General features: G+C 45.5%; 1 protein-coding gene across 1 annotated transcript in view; it reads right to left on the bottom strand.

Moving 5' to 3' along the window:
* Positions 1–19,093, bottom strand: part of LOC119965686 — a 130,593-nt gene extending 111,500 nt beyond the window's left edge. The window contains exons 1-2 of the mRNA XM_038796447.1: positions 18,924–19,093; positions 10,335–10,452 (exon numbers count right to left, since the gene is read on the bottom strand). Coding sequence (XP_038652375.1) covers positions 10,335–10,452; positions 18,924–19,008 — 203 coding nt within the window. The 5' untranslated portion in view covers positions 19,009–19,093. The remainder of the gene's footprint in view (positions 1–10,334; positions 10,453–18,923) is intronic.
* Between the last annotated feature and the right edge of the window lie 2,625 nt (positions 19,094–21,718).

Here is a 21,718-nt window from a genome sequence, read left to right as displayed (position 1 = left end):
TTGCCCAAGAAGTTCACCATTCCAAGGAAGCACAGCACCGCCTTCTTGTCTTCAGAGGTCTTCATGGCTTTAATGGCCTTGACCTTGTCTGTGTCGGGGCGCACACCCTGCTGAGATATCTGATCACCCAAGAGCTTCAGTGTCGACTTGCCAAAGCAACACTTGGCCCTTTTCAGCTTGAGGCCATCGTCATGGACATGGCGGAATACCTGATGGAGATGAGAGATGTGCTCTTCAGGTGTTGTGGACCAAATGATAACGTCATCCACGTACACACAAATCCCTTCAATGCCCTCCATCATCTGCTTCTATGATTCTATGGAAGATCTCCGAGGCTGAGACAATGCCGAATGTCATACGATTATAGCAGTCCCTGCCAAACGGTGTGTTGAAGGTGCAGAGCCTTCTGCTGGACTCATCCAGCTGGATTTGCCAGAACCCGTGTGATGCATCTAACTTTGTGAAAAACCGGGCGTGTGCCATCTCACTTGTCAGTTCCTCCCGCTTCGGGATGGGGTAGTGTTCCTGCATGATATTCTGGTTTAGATCCTTGGGAACAATACAGATGCGCAGCTCCCCCAACGGTTTCTTTACACAGACCATCGAGCTGACCCAGTCAGTCGGTTCTGTGATTTTGGAGATGATGCCTTGGTCCCGAAGATCCTTTAGCTGTGCCTTCAGGTGGTCCTTCAGTGGAGCCGGGACCCAGCGTGGAGCACAGGCGTGGCATCAGGCCGCAGCAGGATCTTGTACCGATATGGCAGAGTGCCCATCTCGTCAAATACATCCGGATACTGAGCGAGAATGTCGTCAATGCCGGTTTGAAGATCCACGTTGGGGGATGTCATTGTGTAGACCCGCTGCACCAGGTTTAGCTGCTTGAATGCCTGTGCGGCAAGCAGGGAGGCCCTGTCTGGCTTGACGATTTCAAACCTTAGCCTTTCGTGAACGCTCCTGTTGGAGACAAGCAGATGGCAGGATCCCAGTGCTGTGATGGCATTGCCGTTATAGTCCAGGAGCTGGCATACTGCTGGAAGGAGCTTGGGTGGCTTCTTGATGCAGTTGAAATCTGCTTGTGAAAGGAGATTGGCAGAAGCACCTGTGCCCAGCTTGAACAGGATAGAGCATTGATTTACTTGCATCACCGCACGCCATTCGTCCGCAGAATCCACAGTGAGGATGGGCAGGCTCCGTGATGATGTCGGTGAGGCATGTTCACATGTGGTGATGATGCCCACATGGTAGGGGGACTGCAGGCAATCGTCCCTTGGATCCGTAATGCTGCTAGGATCAGTATCCTGTAAACCGTACTGGACACTCCGAAATCGCCTGCGTTCGTGTTGGGTGCACTGGCCCTTGACTGGTGGTGCAGACCTGCAAAGGTTGCATAGTGTCCAGGCTTCCCGCAATTTAAACAGTGCCTGCCTCTTGCAGGGCAGTGTTTCTTTAAATGAGCGGTGCCACAGTTCGGGCACATCATGACGTCGTTACGCTCCGTGCGTTGTCACACATTCGCAGTGCGGTCGGCAGACGTTCGCACCTGCGCAGTGTGGTGATTGGCTGCTTCGTTATCCCATTTGCAGCGCGCATGCGCGGGCCCTGGGGAGAGCGCGCAAAGTGGTCGCTTTCATCAAGGCTGAGGCGCTGCATATGGGCGATGACCTGCACACTCTCTGCCTCGTGGGAGGCAAGTTGCTCAGTTTCAACCGATTTGTATTGGGAATACCGATTTTTGGCATGTTCATGCACTGTACACATTTTGATCTCGACTGACAGGGTCATATGCTTGATTTTTAAAAGCTGCTATCTCAGAGGATCAGAGTGAACCCCAAAAACGATCTGGTCCCTGATCATGGAGTCAGCAATGTCACCAAAGTTGCAGGATAACATTAGTAGACGGAGATTAGTTAGGAAGGAGTTGAAAGATTAGTCTTTACCTTGTAGGCATTGCTTAAATATATAGCGCTCGAATATTTCCTTGGTGTCCACTTCACAATGACTGTCAAACTTGTCTAGATGGTCTGAACTTTGTCTTGTCCTGGCCTTCGGTGAAGTTAAACGAGTTGAAGAGTTCGATGGCTTGATCCCCCTCAGTTGAGAGGAGAAACGCGATCTTCCATGTATCAGATGTACCCTCGCGATCTGAGGCTTCGATGGACACCAGAAACCTTTGCTTGAAAGTCCGCCAGTTGGCACTGAGATTGCCGGAGGTCCACAGCAGTTGAGGAGGCTGGATCTTCTCCATGGTGCCGGGATGTCTTTGCTGGTCGTCACGGAACACATTGAGGTAAACCATCTAAGGATAGCAGTTGACTGGTACCATGTCGTGTTAAGCACAGTGAGATAACACGGGCTGCAACTAGATGCAGCTATAACTCAAGTAGACTCCAGACCTTGAAATTAGTTCAATTTGATTTATTGAACCCGTCAGCACAGTTCCCTGTCAGTTCGACTCTCTGCTAACCTAAGTGTGATTTCTCTATCTGACTGAACCAGACTAGATCTTAGTCTGCGTATGCGTTACGCGATTATGTACACTGGGCTCACTCTGTAGATGTCCCTAGTAGAAAGAGGTGGAGTGTGAGTGCCTCGTGCCTTTTATAGTGGGAAACCACCCCAAGTGTTCTGACTGCTGATTGGCTATGTCCTGTTCCCTGCGCTCATTAGCTGCCTGTATCTCATTAAGTGCATGTTTGCATATCATGACACCCGCCGCCACCGGGAGTCACTCATCTTTCTTTTAATGTGTTCTACCACCAGAAAGATCGATGCATGTGCACCTTGGGTTCCCCTGTCCCTGTACTCTATTTAGAACTATGCCATTTGGTCAATTTTGCCACTTCCTAGCCTTCCTGTCAAAATGGGTCAACACTCATTTTTCTGTATTCAATTCCATCTGCCAGTTGCCTGCCATTCTGCTAGCCTTATGTCATGTTTTGTTGATTTGTATGATCTTCAATGTCTTCTATCCCAAGTTTTGTATCATCGGCAAACTTTGAAATTTTACTCTGTTTTCCAAGATTCAAGTCATTTATATAAAGCTAAATAAACCAATGGTCCCAGCACCAATCCTTATAGATAACCATTGTAGCCATCCTCCATTTACCACAACTTGCTGTTTTCTGCCCTTAAGCCAATTTTTCTTATCAATCGAACACTCACCCTCCTATTCCATGAGCCCCAATTTTGTTCACCAGGTTTTTAGCTGGTACCTTCATAAAATCCACATAGGCAACATCCAACACATTTCCATCATGATTAGGTTATGGTTTATCTAATTGTAGTCTCACCTTCACTTTTCCAATTACATCCCCAAATCCTTGACTCCATTGTCAAAACTCTATCTAACTCAACCTTGAATATAATCATATACCCAGCCTCCTCTGTTCTCTGGCAAAGGGAATTCTGCAGAATAAGTAGTCAAAGAAAAAGAAAATTCTCCTCATCTTAGTTTTAAATGAGAGACTCCTAATTTTTAAACTGTGCCCCCTTGTTTAAGGCTTCCACCAACAAGCAGAAAATCTGCTCAATATCCACTCTGTCAAATCCCCCCAGGATCTTGTATGTTTCAATGCGACCAAACAGATACAAGCCCAACCTGCTGAAACTTTCCTCGTCAGTTTAACTCTTCACCCCAGGAACAGTTGAGTGAATCTTCTCTGGACTGCCTCTAGAAGTCCAAAACTGTCCACAGTTATGGCCTCTCTAAGCAACTGTACAACTACATTTATACTCAATTCCCCTGTCAATAAAGATCAACATTCCAACTTTCTCTACCTGTATATTAACTTTTTGTGATTCATGTCCCAGGTCACCCAAAGAGTTACTCAGTCGCCCTCCGTGAAATTATGTTCTGTTTTCTATTCTTCCTGTCTAAGTGGACAAGTTAACATTTTCCATATTACATTTCATCTGCTAAACTTTTGCCCACACACTTACCCAATCTAAAAGATTAAATTAACTAGAAGCAAAGGATGAGAAAGGGATCCCTTTCAGAGAATAATTTTCTCTTGCTCTGTCCAATTGTGCAGGAAAATCATTTCAAGAACTACCTCAGATAAACTGCTACCCTCAAAATTAACTTTGTGATGCAGTCAGTTCTAGCTGATCAATTGTGGTTGTAAGTGAGATACTATTCTGGAATTTTACTCCAATACATTTGGAGATTAAAAAAATACTTGGACTGAATTTTCTCTCCAGACTATAGGTGGGATGCTCCGACCCCCCGTTGGGTTGGAGAATCCCCGAGGGGCGGCATGAATCCCGCCCCACCGCTCCGACGGCAGCTGCCGTATTCTCCAGCCGGTGAAAAATCCCGCCGACGGGAATCGCGCCGCACGCCTCGCAGAATTGCGAGAGTCAGCGGGCCACAATCGGCGAGTGCAGTGGCAGGGGTCGGTATGGGGCATCCGCCGGGGAGGAGATGGCACGGCCATGGCTGGGGGGGGGGGGGGTCTTGATGTCGGTGGAGGATGCTACAGAGGGGCGGGGTTGCATGCTGGTGATCGTGGTCGGTGCCGGGGAGGGGAGTGCCAGGGATGGGGATGAGAGTGCTGCGGAGGGGGGTATGGGCAATGATGATATGTCATCTACCCCCACCCCTTGCAGAACGTTATGTTTGGGCATCACCCAGAGATGTTGGCCGCCGTAGCGAGACCCGCCCTTTTACACGTTGCCTTTTACACGGAGCTGGAGCAGGGACATGCCAGGGAGGTGGCAGAGGCGCCCAATGGGGCCCCGTCTATGCCGGCACCGCTCGTCGTACCAGGACCTCATGGACCGGGCATGCAGGAGGAGACTCAGGATGAGCTGCGAAACCGTTGGCTACATCTGCCACCTGATGGCACACCTGGCACCGCGTGGGACTGGGGGTGGACACCCTCCCCCTGTGGCCGTCAAGGTGACAGTGGGCCTGAACGTCTACGCCATGGGGTCATTCCAGTCGCCGTGTGGGGACCTGTCCGGAATCTCCCAGACACCGGGGCACCGGTGCCTCTGTGCACTGACGGACGCCCTGTACGACATCGCGGACCGGTACATCCAGTTCCCTGCAGACCAGGCCCACCAGGATGCCCGGGCAGCGGTATTCACAGCCGTGACCAGGATGCCCATGGTACAGGAGACGATCGATGGGGTGCACATCGCCATGCGGCCACCAGCGGATAACAGGGACGGGTTAATGAACAGGAAGGGGACCTACTCCATGAACATTCAGATGGTCCATGACCACCGGATGAAGATCCTGCATGTCTGTGCCCAGTACCCGGGCAGTTTGCACGACTCATTCATATTGGCACATTTGTTCATCCCCACCATGTCCGAGATATCACGGTGTTCCGGGATCTCCCTTGGAGCGGGGCCCGAAACGGGCCCCAGCACCTCCTCCTTCCTCAGGGTGCCCGATGGCCCCCAGGCCTCTCCATGGGTCGGGGCTGTGAACGAAACCAACATCCGTGCACCCCCGGCACCTGGCGCTGCCAGTCCTGGAGGCCCGCCCTGGTATCAACAAGGGTCTGCAAGTTTGCAGCCATGGAGCTCATGGAGTTGGCCATCCCTGCCTGTGTCCGGGCGACGCTGGCCAGCATCTGGGAAATGGCGCCGATGGCCTCAGCGATGGCATGCTGGGACTGCGCCATCGTCTGTTGAGACTGGGCCACGCCGTTGAGTGCCGCTGCGATCTGTAGCTGGCTCTGGATCATGGCTTCCTGTGAGAGGGCAGCCATGTCCCGGGCCATGGACGCCGCCTGCACGGAAAGCCCCAGGCCTTGCATACTGCAACCCATGTCTGACTCCGTCGCACCCATTACCTCCACCGCGGACGCCACCCATGCGGTTTCGGCCTGGGTGGCACGCTGACCGACACCACTCCCTGCTCCTGCACATGGGTGGACTCCTCCACCTGCATCTGCAGGTGCTGCAAGCCGGCCTTCACCCCCTTCAATCCTCCCTGGGTCCGTGATTGCATCAGGTCTATGGGTGGGTGTGGTAACGCCAGGAAGCCTGGACCCGTCTGGGCGGCAGATGGTTGCCTGCGCTGGGCTGCCCTCCGACCGTCCGGCCCCTCGGTTGCTCCTACCTCCACCTGCTGTACCGGGACAGCTGTGTTGTGCGCACCAGTTAGTGTACCAGAAGCCTCATCGCTAAAGTGCCCAAACGAGGGGAGTGTCTCTGCGATGGTGGAGGGTGTAGGAGATAGCAGTGGCGCTATGTCAAGGTCCTCATCGGACCCGAAGTCCGGGAACCCCTGTGGTGGTGTTTTCGGTCCTTCCGTCCCCTGTCATTGGGTGTCCGAGTCCTGTGAGTTACTGTCATGGGTTTGGGTGTGTCCTCGGTGGGTGTGTGTGTCCTCGGTGTGGGTGTCCTGGGTGTGTGTGTGTCCTGGGTGGGTGTGTCCTGGGTCGACTTGGACGGGGGCCTGGTGGTATGGTTGCCCTCCCCGCTGCTGGATGTGGCCCTATGGCATCGCCGCACTGGCAGCAGATGGGGCGGCGGACGCCTGATGGTCCGGGTCTATCTTTGGCCCATGGGCGCCCCGGCACTGGGTGGGGCGTCGTATTTCCAAGGGCCCAGGTCGGTCCCTGTCCTGTGAGCGCCCTGGCACTTGGTGGGGGGCATCATATTCCTGATGGCCCTGGTTGATCCCTGTCATGTGGGCACCCTGGCACGTCCTGGGGGTGGTCAGCATCCGCAGGGACGGGTGGGTCGACGTTTGGTCCTACAATACACAATACAGCATGCATGGTTAGACACGCAGATGGGGGGAGGAGAGAGGAGATGGGGGAAGGGGCGATGGGGAAGGGAGGAGGGAGGAGATGGGGGGGGGGGGGAAGGGAGGTCTCATTTGGTGCTGCGCCCCCGACCTCTGCTTCCGCAACCTCCCGGTCCTCGGGTCCGGCTGCAAGGTCCAGGGCCCTCTCTTCATGAACAGTGAGGGGGCGCAATTCAGGTGGACCCCCTCCGGTCCTCTCACGCTCCCGGTTGTTCTGAGCGCGCTTCTCCTGGAGGGTGGGAGGTGGGTGACAGAGATGAAGGGCAACAGTGATAGGCGGACATATACTCATGTCCTTATATACAGTGGTTGTGTGCATGTTGGCACAGGTTTACAGGCCATACTGCCAATGCAGCCTGCATGGTTGGGGGGGGGGGGGGGGGTACTCACCCTAGCTAGGTCATTTGACCTTCTTGTGGCACTGGTTGCCTGTCCTGGCTGTTACGGCCACAGCGCTGACGGCCTCTGCCACCTCCCTCCACAGACGCCGGCTGACGTGTGGTGCGACCCTGCGGCCGTATCCAGGGTACAGGGCCTCCCTCCTCTGGTCCATTGCTTCCAGGACCACCTCGATGTCCCGCTCTGGAAACCTTGGCGCTGCGTGGCGGGCGGCCATTTTGCCGAGTCTCCGGCGGTGATGTCTTTTGTGCTGCAATGCCATCGTGAATGGTGATGCGCTGTTGCTAGCCCCTTCCAGGTCGGAGGTTTCCAGAACTTCCGGTTGGTCTGATGCCGGAGTGGCTCACACCGTTCTTGGCTCCGGCGTCGGGCCATCCCACGGATTACGGGAGAGTCCCGCCCAATGTATTTGAATCTTGATGGAACCATCAATTCACCAGACACGTGCTTTTCGATATGAACAGTGGTTTTAATCTACTTTCGACAGAGCCAGCCTGTTACCTGTTGATGAACTCTCGGTGAACTGCAGGCTGACTCTGGACAAGGGTATTTATACAGCAGCACAAGGGGGAGGAGTCATGGGCAGAGCCAAGGGTGAAGCCCCGTACAAACTCCTGAGCATTCCCAGAGCTACTCCCCCTGGTGGTCGGATAACGCTACTGCAGTTACAAAGATACAGTGTGAATTACCAAGTTACATTCACCACAAATCTTTACAAACATGAAATGTCAATTAAGTCCAACAATATGATCCTTACTACATATTCATTTCGTTCATTGCCAATGTTCTTAAATGTTCAGCCACCCCATAATTAATCTTAAAAGTTGGCAGAAAGAAATTAAGTTACAAAACAATCAAGAATTCCAACACAGTGCTCAAATCAGTTTGAAAACTACTTTTCATGTACATTTATGACTCACTTCAGATCATTTGATATTTTTATTATTCTGTACAGAATAACACTGGTTCTGTATTTTGGGAAGCAAAAACCAAGGATCTCATGTTGATGGATGTTTGACTTCAATAGGCATAATTCACTACCAATTCAATTTTACAGTACAAAGCTCAGAAAAGGAGGTTTCGACAGTGAAATAGTGGATGTTTACTCTGCAAGATTACAAAGTAATAGTTCACACATCAAACTCTTTCACAGTCAAAATAGCTTGTGTCCATTTCAAAACATTCTCCAGCTAACCCATCTACAATTTGTTAATATTTCTGTTTCCAAGTACCCTACTGTGTCAATGGAAGTCAAAGCAGAAGTAAATCTATTCTTGCATTAAATGAAAAAAACAAGATATGAAACATTTGAATATTCAACCAAAGTATTGAGAGCGATTTCAGCATCACAATATCCACATGTGAATTCCTATTGTCCTGTCAAAGAGGGAAGATGAACATATATGGGCTCTACCCCTGTAGTATTCATTATATGAGCCAAATTAAAATTAACAACAGCACCTGTTAAAAAGTATAATGTTACATTTTGCATAGCAACACCAAGATTGCATCAGTAACTAAAACAGATGTCATTTTCAATTTGCATTCATTTTTGAAGATTAAGATAATCATGAGGCATCTAGCCAGAGTATATATGGCAGAAGATTCAAGAACCACACAGCACAGATTTAAGGTGAATAACTGAAGAACCAAAGATGACATGAGGAAAACCTTTTTTTCAAACTCAATGAGTGGTTAGGATCCAGAATGCACTGCCTGAGTGTGTGGTGGTGGGGGCAAATTCAATCATAGTTTTCACAAGGCAATTGAAGAAGAAAAAACATTGCAGGCCACAGGGCTAATCGGACCAGCTGAGTTGCTCTTGAAGAGAGCGAAAAGGGCCATGACGGGTCGTTGGCCTCCTTCTGTGCTGAATAATTCTATGATTTTATGAGAAGACTAAACTGCTGTCCTTTTAAAAGACAATCAAGCAAATTTTATTTTTCTTGTTAACAGACAAATGTGCAATGAAATTGTTTGAGGCAGTGATGATATCAGTTCATTCAAAAGACACACTGACATGGGTGGCCTAAGTTAAACCATAACAGTTGGCCATAGAATTTGGTGCCTTAAATAATAGTCTAAGAATTTTTAAAACTCGCAAGATACACTTGTTACAGTTGAGACTTTCACACAACACTTGCATCTTCTCTGCTGTATTAAGATTAAGATCACTCAGGCTGAATAATTAATTCTGATAGCAACAGGTTGCTCACTAGTGGAATAAATAGTATGCCCACCACATCCACAGTAAATACATGTGAAAAGTTTCACACCTTTGGAGTTTCCTATGCCAGCTACAATACCAATTAACAGAAACAAAGTACAGGCAAGAGGTATTATACAGTATCATCCATATGCACTCAGTATGGCTAATTAGATGATAAAATAAATAATCCACTGTTTTTCAAACATGCTTTGGTAAACAAAGTGATGATTTATTTAGCAATTAATGGAGCTCTAACATTTTCTAAAAGCCTAAAGGCAATGCTGAACAGTCGTCGCACGAGTAATAGCATTGTGTGTTATCACACTATCGCCTTTTGAAGTTCAAGCAAATTTTTTGGAATAGTCAGGTAAATAAAAGATTAACAGACTCAACACCGGAATAAAGAATGAAATTATGGCCGATGAGTTCTCATTGGGTTCAGAAACTAGAACCGGACTGTGAAAAAACACAACAACAGTTGGAAATTACATTTCCACCTCTGCATTGCTGGTATGAATTTACATAAAATCTCTCTGCAGAGGATTTAAGGAAAATATCACCTACACCAGACATTCACATTGAATATGTTAATTATGATATCAGGTGGCACAGATGAATTTTTGGCACATCAGTGACAAAGATTACTTCCCCTGCTGGGAGCCATGTGGACTGCTTCTTTGAGATCAATCCTGTCACAGAGCACGAGAGATTGGAGTAAGTTAACACAGAGATAAAGCTAATATTTATGTAATAGCCCAGCAATTTGAAGTTACCCAGGCCTAAAGACAGAAATCCCTATTTTTGCCACAATGCTATTGGGATGATCTGCATTGGAAATTAAATTACCTCAAGCGTGTTTACATTATATTGGAATCTGGGTGATTCAGGTGCAATAACTATGAGGTTAATAACTCGTTTTTATTTAACAGTTTGGAAATAATATGAATGCAGCCTTACCTTTCCTGTAAACAATGTTTTGCACATATAGCAAGTTCAATCAAGTTTGATGTCTGAAATATTGGCTCCCAAATGTTCAATACTGTGAAATTATAGCAGCCACGATACCAGCTGGTCCCTGCAACAGAGTAATCAAAACGTTCATGTCGCTATATAAATATGTTGTCTGTCGAAAACAATTTTTTTTCCCATTAAATAAATTTTACATTTCTTGTGATCTCTACCTTCAGCTCCATCTGACCTTCACGTCTATGTTGTCAGGCGGACCACTTAATGAGATTGCTGTCAAGACGAGAAAATTAACCCTGTAATCGGCTGCCAGAAAATTGCAGAACAGTAGGCATTGTTTTCCCCTAGTTTTCCTTCACATCATCTGCCACACAGGAAGATGCTGGCCTCTTGTTTGGTGTGACTCAGAATAAGAATTGAACAGAGCTTGGCTGAATCTTGAATTACCCTTCTCTGCGACTGCGGCCCTTTTTTGCATTGATCTGTCAACTAGCTTTGGTGGATGGACAATGTTTGGAATAGATCTGCGGGCTTCCTGTAACTATAGGTTGTAATCATTACTTATTAAACACCGAAAAAGCAGGAATTTGAAGAACAAATGATTTTATATTATTATCCATTGTCAACCAGAAAATATTTCTTATAAAATATCAATCATTATGACTGGGGTTCTTGAAACTGATGCAAAATACAACTTCATTTTTATTACCATCATTGAATTTTCATTTCAATGCCACGGATTACAATGTCAGACCTGCCGAGTATTTTCATCCAGCATTTCCTCTTTTTTCTTCATCAGCAGTATTCTGCTTTTATATCAATGTCTAGACTTGACGATTGTCAACCTGTCTATCCGAAGTCCTCTTTCTGTCCCCCATAATCTGACTGTGGAAATGTTTTAATTTTAAAATCGATATATATGCCACGATTCCAGTTCTGGACATCACCATTCTCTGCCAAAATTCTAATGTTCCCATTCTTATGTGTGCAGCTCCGAGCTGTCACAGGTCCCAGTCACAACAGGGGCTTAATCTCGCCCAATAGTTGGAGTTTACAGCACTCAGCATTCCAAACTCACTACCCAGAAGCTCAGGCTTGTCCCATTCTAATAATGTATTACAAATACAGGAGCAGAATTAGGCCATTTGGTCCATCAAATCTGCTCCGCCATTCGATCATAGCTGATCACATCCTGGTCAAAGTAAGCTCTGCGCATGTGAAGTTCAAGACAGCCTGAGTGAGTGAGAGAGCCCGAGTGAGGATTGAAATTTGGTCATTTGGAACAGTGTAGTAAGAGGCAAGTGATGAATTTAATTTTCCTGTTTTTCAGTTAAACGTTTAGCGTCTAGTTTAGTATCTAATTGGCTGGAGCTGCACTCCACCCTAATAGCTAAGTGGCAGTTATCAGGCAGAGCAAAAAAGGTGACAAGTGTGAGAACAGAGGTGGTCAAATGCGTACAGTATACGGAACAAGGTAAATGAGCTGGTTGAGCACATTGAACTTGGCCGGTATGATGTTGTGGGCATCACAGAGACGTGACTGCAAGGGGATCAGGGCTGGGATCTAAATATCCAAGGATATGTGTCCTATCGAAAGGACAGGCAGATGGGCAAAGAAAATGAAAAATCGCGTATTGTCATAAGTAGGCTTCAAATGAAGTTACTATGAAAAGCCCCTAGTCGCCACATTCGGCACCTGTTCGGGGAGGCTGGTATGGGAATTGAACCGTGCTGCTGGCCTGTCTTGGTCTGCTTTAAAAGCCAGCTCTTTAGCCCTGCGCTAAACCAGCCCCCACCAGGGGGTGGGGTTGCATTGTTAGTAAGGAATGAATTTGTCGATAGCAAGGAGCAGAAGACATAGAATCTCTGTGGGTAGAGTTGAGGAATCGCAAAGGTAAAAAGAGCCTGATGGGAGTTTTGTACAGGCCCCCTAGCAGTAGTCAGGAAGTGGGGCAGAAAAAACAGTGCAGAAGGAGGCCATTCGGCCCATTTTCTTTGGACACAGAGGGCAATTTATCATGGCCAATCCACCTACACGTCTTTGGACTGTGGGAGGAAACCAGAGCACCCGAAGGAAACCCACACAGACACGGAGAGAACGTGCAGATTCTGCACAGACAGTGACCCAGTGGGGAATCAAATCCGAGACCCTGGCGCTGTGAAGCCACAGTGCTAGCCACATGTGCTACCGTGCTGCCCTTAAAAATAACTGATTTTTAAAATTAATTCAGATCCAAATATTTTTCACCATAACAGAAATGTGCCTTTGGTTGAATTGCCTTCAAAACAAAAATAATTGTTAAATCCACGCATAATGTTGGATGTGTGGTATAGGTCGATACTTTGATTTTGTATCTTTTACTTATATTTCCACAGAAACTCTGGTCCAGTGATGGCATGACCGCAATTGTGGGACTGTGAGATGGCATGCACATCACAACATTCCTTATGCTAATGTCATAGGTACCCATCTCTCTACATGATGGCTGGCAAGAAAGTAAAGGAAGCAATCAAACACCTACAACAAAAACACAAAACGTTCTGCTGCAATTTTTTTTAAATGGAAAAATGTTCATGCTCTTTACATACATTTCAATTGAGTGTTTATAGTATTTGCTTCAAACAGATACACTACAATTAAGTAACTAATTTGGACTAAATGTGGCTTGTTAGAGTGGAATGGGGAAGAAATGTGTCTCACTATGAGGAATGGAGGATTTTAAGAATATTGGATTCTAAATATTGGGGCAATTTAAGGACTTTGATTTGAAGCTCCTGGAAGATTTGGGGAGCCAGAATGTGAAATTTACCAGAGGAATGTGTGTTTCAGTCTGGGTTAATGCACTGTGGTTTGACTGTGGAACGTTCCTGGGAGTTAATGTGCTTTTAGCCTGGAGAGTTACTTTGTTTTTCAGGTTGGGGGAAGATGCCATTGCTGGGTGGAACTAAGGGATTCAGAGAGAGATTTTGAGAAAGCTTTGGAGAGGAGGTGAAGTCTGACCTGTCTGACACAAAGTCCATAATTCTCTCCCTGTAGGATAGTTATAACAAGAATAGTAATGTTTAAAACTGAGCAGAAAAAGAAGCTGAAACCTATCAGGTGAACCAGCTTCTTAAAGATATTCAGCCACAGTCTGAAGGGGTTCTGTAAAGCAAGTATTACTCTATGCCATGCTGATTTTAAAGATGGACTGAGTTGTATGTTTCTTTTCTTGTTGTTTAATGGGGAATAGAGTAGTAGTGTTTAAGGAGTAATTGTAAGCTGTTATTTTCAGGTGTGAAGTTAAAGAGTTTAATATTGTATTCATAATAAAGTTTTGCATTAAAAATCCCAAATCCCTATTTCTTCATGCAAGCACTTTTGAAGTGAATCATTCTTTCCGCACATTCTTACAAAATATTGGGGTTTCAGCCCAGTATCCTTGCCACTGTTGGGGTCTGGTCTGGGATTGTAATACTCACTAAGATAAGGATCAACACTGGTTGTAGGGAAGAAGTCCATTGCAATTGTATACTTGGGCTCCAGATGGAGATGCCAAGATGAATGGCCTTTTCTCACTCTGGATTTTCTTATGCTATTCTGATAGTATGTAATGTGTCAACCTCAAATAGAATCACATAGATTCTTGTCAGTTGATCTCTCAATTTCCATTATTAACAAAGAATAATACAACATGCCACATACCTGTCACAATATTAAGACATTCAATATAAAAGCAGTATATCATTAGTGATTCCCCAATGATGTTACAAATATTTGTTGAGTTTAATAATTAATAAAAATATGGACATTAATATATTGCATAATGGCAAATTAGTTCACTTCCTTGTGATGAGCAAAAATAAGAATAATTTGTTCCATTTACCCACAAGAGCTATTCAGATGCTTTTCTCTACAAGGTCCCTCTGAGAGAGCAATTTAATAGTTGGGAATTTCTGCTCATCAAGTATTGGCCATCCTATGTGACCCTCAGCTCTGCTGCCAATCCTAACCTTTCCATTACCAAGTATGCCTCTTTCCATCTTCATAACATCACACATTTCTGTCACTGTCTCAGCTAATTGGCTGTTGAACTCATACAACCATTGTTATCTACAGATTTGACTGTTCCAGTCTTCTTCTTGCCACTTCTGACCATTTGTATATTTCAGGTTATCCAAAGCTCTGCTGCCCATATCCTGACTGAAACCAAGTTTTGTTCATTGGTCGCCTTTGTCCTCAGTAACCCACATTGGCTCCTGGTCCAGCTTTACATATTAAAGGTTAACCAGTGACCAGGATTGCTGTGACTTCTTTGTGTACTGCTGCATTTGCATCAGAAGGATGTTTGGCACTGCGACAATCACTGATCATGCATTTTATTGTTGGCTATCCTTTCAAGTGTCCTGCAGCCACTTCCCGAAACATTTCACATGCATGCACTAATGAGTGGACAAATATACTGATTTGAATTCCAAAGGTTGCATTTTCCACTTGAACTTAAAATGTGACACTTTGTGGAAGGAAACCAACGATCCACATATTCTATGTTAATGAAATGCATCAATAGCATAAAATATGGTGGTGATCGTGTGCAGAATTTTACAATAAAAATCACAGAACATGGAATTCAGTTCACTCCATCTAAACTCGATGATTCTTCTGTAGAAAGCTCTAGGCATACCAGCACAATATGCAAATTCCTTGTGAATAAAACACCATTTTTCCTGTAGTACCAAACTTACAAGATTATAGGCTTTAAGCATTTTGTATGATGAAGAATTTTGAGACATCAGTCCTCAATTTTTCTTTTGCAAGTTAATGCAAGTTCCCTTGCTCAGCAATTTATTTTAATTTGAAAAATATGTGCTTTGAAAGTATCTTTTCTTTTCCACTTGGTATAGGGAGCACTTATAATGTTTCCCTTTGCCTCATTTCAATGCGAGAAAACAAGGAGATTTTTTTATCTTTCCTCTCAACTCTATTCTTCAACTCTCACACCAGCACCAGTTGGATGTTTCTGTAGTGTTTGAGGGACCAGGACCAAATGCATTTTGCGTTTTGGCAGCCCCAGACTGCGCTCCGCTGATTTTTAGCAATATAGGTCAGAACTCTGTTTGAATTATTCATTGTTCCTTTCAGCGGAACGTTTATATGCTTGCATTCCATGGTTGTAAAAGTTTTCTTTCCATGATTTTAAAAGTTATATAACTTGTTTGGGCCAGACAGGAGAAGTTGCAAGCACAAAACAAAACAAATCACAGCAAAAGATAAACAGGTATAAATGTTTATCAGGAGGCCTACAGTTTTAAAAAGAAAATCCATGTATTTTAAAGTTACATTTGAATAATTGCACTGACTTAGGACAAAAACAAAATTAGACAGTGGAAATTATATTTGATACAAAAGGACATAAAAGTGACCCATTGATAATATGGGGAAGATTTGACAAAAAGAGGGTGCTAACTTGATCGTTCCTATTTATCAGGGGTAGCTCTGCCCAGAAAAAGCAAAAGCAGATTGTTTATGACCAGCATCAACATGTCAGGTTCAATACCAAATGCCACCACTAACAACCATTTATGTTTGCTGCAAGAGTACTTCATTCAGGAGTAGGTGCCAATATAATAGTAATAATCATTATTGCCGCAAGAAGGCTTACATTAACACTGCAATGAAGTTACTGTGAAAGTTCCCTCGTGGCCATATTCCGGCAGCGGCTGTTCGAGTACACAGAGGGAGAATTCAGATTATCCAAATTACCTAATGGCACGTCTTTCGAGACTTGTGGGAGGAAACTGGAGCACCTGCACTAAGACACAGGGAGAATGTGCCGACTCCACACAAACAGTGGCCCAAACCGGGAATCGAACCTGGGACCCTAGAGGTGTGAAGCAACAGTGCTACCCTCTGTGCTCCCATGCTGTCCTATCATACTGCAGGAGGGTTTTTGCTGCTTCTCATATCACGGATCATATTGACAATATTGTAAGAGCATCAGAGCAAACTGTCCCATTGAGAAGATGCAGTACAAAATATTGTATCTTCAACACTATGTTTATATTTTCAAATAATCAATTATGTTTACAAATATAACTGGAGAGAAATTGCAGGTACAGGGAGATCGGAGTGTCCAGGCCCATGAATCACAAAAAATCAATATGCAGGACAGAACATAATTAGATAGACAAATTAAAAATTTACAGAGCAGAAGGAGGCCATTTGACCCATCAAGTCTACATCGGCCCTATCCTCGTACCCCAGTAACCCCACCTAAACTTTTGGGACACGAAGAGGCAATTTAGCATAGCCAATCCACCTAACCTGCACATCTTTGGACTGTGGTTGTTTATTGCAAGGGTAATGGAATATAGAAGTAGAAATGTTTTCCTACAATTGTACAGTTGGTGAGGAAACATCTAGCATATTCTACAATAGTGGTCTCCTTACCCAAAAAAGGATATCCTTGCATAATAAACAGTTAATGTTTACTCAACTGATTCCTGGGATGAAGGGGTTATCTTATTAAGAAAGGGTGAGCAGAATGGGCTTGTATTCACTGGGGTTTAGAGGAATGAGAGATGATCTTATTGGAACAAGATAATAAAGATCCTGAGGGGACTTGATGGGGTGGATGCTGAAAGGATGTTTCACCTTATAGGAGAGACTTGAACTGAAGGTCACAGTTTCAAATTAAGGGGTATAGCATTTAAGACAGGGATGAGGAGAAACCTTTTCTCTGAGGGTAGTGAATCTCAGGTATTCTGTTCCCCTCAGAGCAGAGGAGGCAAGGTCATTTAATATTTTAATACTGGGTTTGATTGACTACCATGTCAATCAAGAATCTTGGGTTATAGGGGGTAGTCATGGAAGGCACATCGAGGTCACAATCTGATCTTATCAAAAGCAGAGCAGACTAGAAGGTCGGAATGGCCTGCTCCAGCTCCTAATTCATGTTTGTGCGCTCATAATTTAGATCCATTTTGTTTGACATCACTTGAAGATGATTAAATATTTTGTAAAATTATCAATTTTTTCTTACTCTTTCCAAGTTTGACGATGTATTGAATGTTATTCTTGAGAATTTGTTCAGGTTTCTTAGCAGGCCATCCCAAGATTAGCTTTGGATGCAAAAGCAACAATTTACTGACAGGCGATAGACTGCAGTCACTCCAGTAACATGTCATAAAAACGTACATAGAAAATAGATGCAGGAGGCAGCTATTCGGCCCTTTGAGCCTGCTCTGCCATTCATTATGATCATGGCTGATCATCGAGTTAATACCCCAATCCTGCCTTCCCCCATATCCCTTGATCCCTTTAGCCCCAAGAGCTATATCTAATTCCTTCTTGAAATTACAGTGTTTTTGCCTCAACTACGATCTGTGGTAGTGAATTCCACAGATTCACCATTCTCTGGGTGAAGAAATTTCTCCTCACCTCAGTCCCAAAAGGATTACCCCTTATCCTCAAACTATAACCCCTAGTTCTGGATACCCCTACCATCAGGAACATTCTTTCTGAATCTACCCTGAATAATCCTGTCAAAAATGTAACACACAGAGCTCTGCTCATTAGCTTTTTCAATATTTTAGAATTATTCCAGTAATATCAAAACATTTTTAAAAAACAGTAAAATGCTACATTCATTCCACATGCTGTCACCCTTGGCTGAGTCGGTGGTACTCACACCCAGGATTCAAGTCCACAGACTTGACTGACACTCCATCCTGGGTACTGAGACATTGAAACCAAGGCCCCATCTACTCACTCAGGTGTGTACAAAGCATCTCAAAGAAGAATAGGGAAGTGATTCCTTTCTCAAGAGTTTGAAAGCCATTGCGCAGAGTGGACAGGGCAAGCCCTCAATCCATCTCCTTGCTTGCTCCAAAAAACAATTCAAATTAAGCCCAGTTCACAGTGTCCGCAAAAAGGACATACTGGATCCAAGCTGACAAGAACAGGCGTTCTACCGGATCTCACACTTGATCTTAGCCTGGTGTCCTGCCCAATATTTCTCCCTCAGCCAACATCACAAAATGATTATCTGGTCACCATTTCATTAGTTTTGAACATTTGCCGCTGTTTTCCCTCCAACAGTGAGGGCAAATAAAAAAGTCCTTCGAAAGCTGCAAACGTCGTGAAAGGGGCTACATGAATGCAAGTTTTTCGAGATTTTACAAGTGGTTCGCAGACAACCAAATTTAGAATAAAATCAAAGTCGTACCCTCGGACTGATTTATTTTTAAATATGCTTGGTCCACATCGAATCGTGGCAGCAACATTTTGCACAATTCTCAGGGGGTTTTTTTTGGTGCTTAAATGTGACAAACGGCTCTGCGTGTTTTAATAATTTACAACAAATTCATGAACCAGTTCAACGAATAATTTCAGAATCGCATTTTGCTGCAGGTGAGTGATTCAAACCAACTCCTCCAAGTGTCAATGCTTGGCCCACACACCTCAGTGCTTCCCACCACCTGATCAACCAGAAACATTCCACAACACACAGGCTGAAACAAAAACAACCGCAAACCCCCTCCGTAAACATAATCCGTAACTGTCCAGAAACATTTAACATTGGCAAGTCTCAGATTTACCATTGTTGTCACCAGAGGCAGAAGTCCTGAGTGCCAAAGCCGACAATGCGAGGAGCACGTAAGATGTACATAAGGAGCACTCCATCTTCCGTGATAACTGAGTGAGGATTACATTGTTCACACTCACTTCACCTTCACCAAACTCCAGCAAAGTTTCTTCACCTGTTCCCGTTGACGTCAGTAGGAGGGACGACCCACTCGTCAGGCTTCCTCTGGGTCAAAGAGCCCGCATGTTCATTAGGAACCGTACCACTGAGAACACCACACCAATCATCCTGCTTTTCATTCAAATTTCTCATTACCTCATGCTAGGCTAACAGATGCTGTTGTGCTATAATTTTTCCAGCTAGCTCACATAGTGGCACAGTCACTTCACAGCACCAGGGACTGGTTTGATTCCCAGTTTAGGTCACTGTGCTGAGTCTGCACGTTCTCTCCGTGTTTGCGTGGGTTTCTTCCGGGCGCTCCGGTTTCATAGAATTATCATAGAATTAACAGTGCAGAAGGAGGCCATTCGGCCCATCGAGTCTGCACCGGCTCTTGGAAAGAGCACCCAACCCGAGGTCAACACCTCCACCCGACCCCCATAACCCAGTAACCCCACCCAACACTAAGGGCAATTTAGCATGGCCAATCCACCTAACCTGCACATCTTTGGACTGTGGGAGGAAACCGGAGCACCCGGAAGAAACCCACGCAGACAGAGGGAGGATGTGCAGACTCGGCACAGACAGTGACCCAAGCCGGAATCGAACCTGGGACCCTGCAGCTGTGAAGCAAATATGCTATCCACAAGGCTACCGTGCTGCCCTACCGTGCTGCCCTGAAGAAAGTCCAAAGTGATTCTCCTACCTGGAGGGGGCTAACAGAGCCCCAGTGTAGTCCTCGCAGCTCTGGCTGCCAATACGGGGTCCTGCACTTCCGGTTGGGGGTCCGCGCAATCGCACGGCAGCGGCCTGTGTCGGCCGCCCCGTGAGGCATGGCGGACCCATACCGCGGACCAGCACCAAGAAGATAGTCCCCCCCCCCCCCGAGATCATGTGCGCCCGCAGATCGGTGGCCCCCGATCGATAGCTGGGTCATCTGTGAGCCCCCCCCCCCCCCCCCGCCCCAGTGAAGGATCCCCCCGCCTCCCACCAGGGCGGCCGTGGACTGAGTCCACAGCCGCCACGCCGAGTTCCCGATGGGTGGCACCATGAGAGAACCCACACCGATGGGAACTCAGCCAGTTACTCTGGAGAATCGCCATGGGGCCCCTGTCAATGGCCCCCTACCATGATTTTGGTGCAACACCCATTCTCCGCCCCCGCGCCAATCTCAATTTCGGAGCGCAGGCTTGAGGAATCCCGCCCCAGCTGTTAGGTGAATTGGACATTCTGAATTCTCTCACAGTGTACCCAAACAGGCGCCGGAATGTGGTGACGAGGGGATTTTCACAGTTGCTTCATTGCAGCGTTAATGCAAGCTTACTTGTGACACTAATAAAGATTATTATTATCAATGAAATTGATGTACAACACAAGTTCCTGGTTGCAAGGTTAAATCAGGACATTTTGAAATTTAGTCCTGGACTAATCATCCAAATGTAGTCACTGTGGCCCAGTGAGGAACATCCCTGTCCCAGAAGTTCAGAATTCAAGCCTCATTCCAGCACTTGATGGCCGCAGCAGATGGTATGTTCATAATGTGCAGTTATGCTCAAAACCTGACCAAACATGTTGATTATGAATGTATAAATTCAAAACTCATGAACCCAGAAGCCACTCAGGTCTTCTTTGGTAGGCATCTCAACTGCTTTTACTGCAAAGAGAGTAAAAACTTTAACACACACAAAGGGCGTGCCTACCACATGACCATCATGCAGTGATTCAACATGGTTGTACTGTTATATTCAGCTTTGGCTTAATCAGTTCATATCTGGGAACCCTACCGCTCAAGATTCCATTGTTCAAATGATTGTGTTTAAGGCATTCCCAGTGTGTTTCAATGAGTTCATGTCTGGGAACTATCTTTCAGCTATGGTCCCATTATCCAAGTGATTAGGTTTAACACTTCACCTCCACCAGCTGAATATTTCAGGGAATTGCCAAATTGCTTTGCTAATGGGGACAGGATATGTGGAGCACTGCTGTTCCCCTGGTCATTGGTCTTGGTGGATCTTTTCACACTTGGTGTTTCCATCTCAATAGATCAGAATTTGAAAGTATAGTGATGCAAATTTGGTAGCCATCTTTGCATGAGCTCATACATTTTTCATCTCTGCTTTTAAAAAGTTCAATTCGGTAAATTAAAAATCATTATTTGACATGAGGCACATTTTCATGACACATGGCAGATTCAAATCACCACAGGGATGTGGCATGAAAAATGAAAAAAGGCACGAAATGATGGAATTTTAAAAGGGATTCAGGAACAGAGAGGGACTGTGCACACACAAATCTTTGCAGGTGGCAGGACAAGTTGAGAAGGATGTAAAAAAAATGTAAGATTGTTGGTTTTATGAACAGAGGCAGAGTCTCTGACTCTATAAGATATTGATTAGGCCCCAGCTGGAGTATAGTATCCATTCTGGTCATCACACCTATAACAGGGAGTTTGTAACCAGGGTACATGGTGATGGGCAAAAATAAAGAGGGAAAGTGGGTAGTTTCTTTTGACGCAATCAGTTGTTATGGTGCAGAATACACTGTCTGAAAGTAGGGTGGAAGCAGATTGTATAGTAACTATCAAAAGAATATTGGATATATACATGAAGAGAAAACAAATTCTAGGCTATGGGGAAAGAGCAGGAGAAT

Source organism: Scyliorhinus canicula, chromosome 5 (genome assembly GCF_902713615.1).
Source record: "Scyliorhinus canicula chromosome 5, sScyCan1.1, whole genome shotgun sequence".
NCBI classification, from domain to species: Eukaryota; Metazoa; Chordata; class Chondrichthyes; order Carcharhiniformes; family Scyliorhinidae; genus Scyliorhinus; species Scyliorhinus canicula.
The sequence above is the reverse complement of the archived record's forward strand: the minus strand, read 5'-3'. Positions and strand labels throughout refer to the sequence as shown.